The sequence below is a fragment of the Meleagris gallopavo genome, chromosome 6 (genome assembly GCF_000146605.3).
Source record: "Meleagris gallopavo isolate NT-WF06-2002-E0010 breed Aviagen turkey brand Nicholas breeding stock chromosome 6, Turkey_5.1, whole genome shotgun sequence".
Classification (NCBI taxonomy): domain Eukaryota; kingdom Metazoa; phylum Chordata; class Aves; order Galliformes; family Phasianidae; genus Meleagris; species Meleagris gallopavo.
Window position 1 is genome coordinate 34412871 of NC_015016.2, and position 1407 is coordinate 34414277.

Genomic DNA, 1407 nt, shown 5'->3' on the forward strand with positions numbered 1-1407 from the left:
CGGGGGCCCACGAGGCTGCCCTACGGCCCTGCTGCTATTGGCACCGAGCCCTTCAGCAGCCGGCGGTGGGGATGCGGAGGAAGAGGCGCTGCTGAGGCAGGGGCTGCCGTCGGGTGGCGGTGGCAGCTGGTTGTCCTGCAGGTAGTCGAGGTACTTGCCAGCCAAAGCAGGCGGCAGGTGGCACTGCACGAAGACGGTGAGCAGGCGGCCCTGCGAGTGCCAGGCCCCCAGCCAGCGCTTGAGGCCGCGGAGCCGGCAGTCGCAGCTCCAGGAGTTCCCTTCCAGCTCCAGGCGGTAGAGAGCCGGGCTGGAGGCGAAGAGCTCACCGGGGAGCGTGACCAGTGCGTTGTCTCGCAGGCTGAGCTCCCGCAGGTGGCCGAGACGGCCAAAAGTGGTGGGGTGCAAGGCGGTCAGCGCGTTGCGGCTCAGATCCAGCGCCTCCAGGCTGCTGAGCGGCTCCAGAAGCGTGGCAGGAAGGTGGCTCAGCTGGTTACCCTCGAGGCGCAGCTCTTTCAGCGAGCCCAGCCCCGTGAAGGTGTCCGGTGCCAGGTGAGCCAGTCGGTTGCCACTGAGCGAGAGCTTGGCCAAGGCGGGCAGGTGCTGAAAAAGCCCCCCTGCCAGCTGCTGCAGGCTGTTGCTGGCCAGCAGCAGGGTGTGCAGGGACCGCAGTGGGCCAAAGAGTTCCGGGTGGCGAAGGGAGCTCTGTTGGTTCCCAGAGAGGTCAAGGAAGCGCAGCCTGGCCAGGCCGGTGAACGCACCGCGGCTCAGCCAGCGGATGCGGTTGGACTCCAGGTGCAGGTAGAGCAAATTGGGCAGCCCCGAGAAGGTTGAGTCGCCCAGCGAGCCGAGCTCGTTGCCATCCAGGCGCAGCTTGACCAGGCTGCTGAGGCCAGAGAAGGAGGCGGCGCTGAGGCGGCCAATCTCGTTGGCATTCACGTAGAGGATGCGCAGCTTGGCCAGCGCGCTGAGCGTGCCGGGGGCCAGCGCAGGCAGCAGGTTGTTGCCCAGGTAGAGCTCCTCCAGCCGGCCCAGGCGCTCAAAGGCCTTGGGATGCAGTGAGCGGATCCGGTTGTACTGCAGGTCCAGGCGCTGGAGCCCGGCCAGGCGGTGGAAGTCGAAGGCGGAGATGTTGGCGATGAAGTTGCCTCCCAGGCTGTAGGTGAGGACATCCTGGGGCTCGGCGGCCTTAGGCACGGAGCGCAGGCCCCGGTTGGTGCAGAGGAGGTGCTGGTGCTGCTGGCAGTCGCACGGCTCGGGGCAGATGGGCTCGGCCGCGGGCAGCAGCAGGAGGAAGAGTGCGACGGAGCCCCACAGCACCATCAGGCGGAGCCGGCGCCGCGCCCCCATCCCGGGACGAGCCGAGGGCTACTTCCCCGGCGGCTTTGTGTCCCTCCGGCATCCCACCGC

General features: G+C 68.4%; 1 protein-coding gene across 1 annotated transcript; it reads right to left on the reverse strand.

Moving 5' to 3' along the window:
- On the reverse strand, positions 1-1401 carry TRIL (TLR4 interactor with leucine rich repeats; the record flags this gene model as incomplete). The annotated part of the gene is made up of 1 exon (XM_010712854.1): positions 1-1401. A coding segment is annotated over exon 1 (1347 nt), but the record flags the coding sequence as incomplete, so codon positions are not given.
- Between the last annotated feature and the right edge of the window lie 6 nt (positions 1402-1407).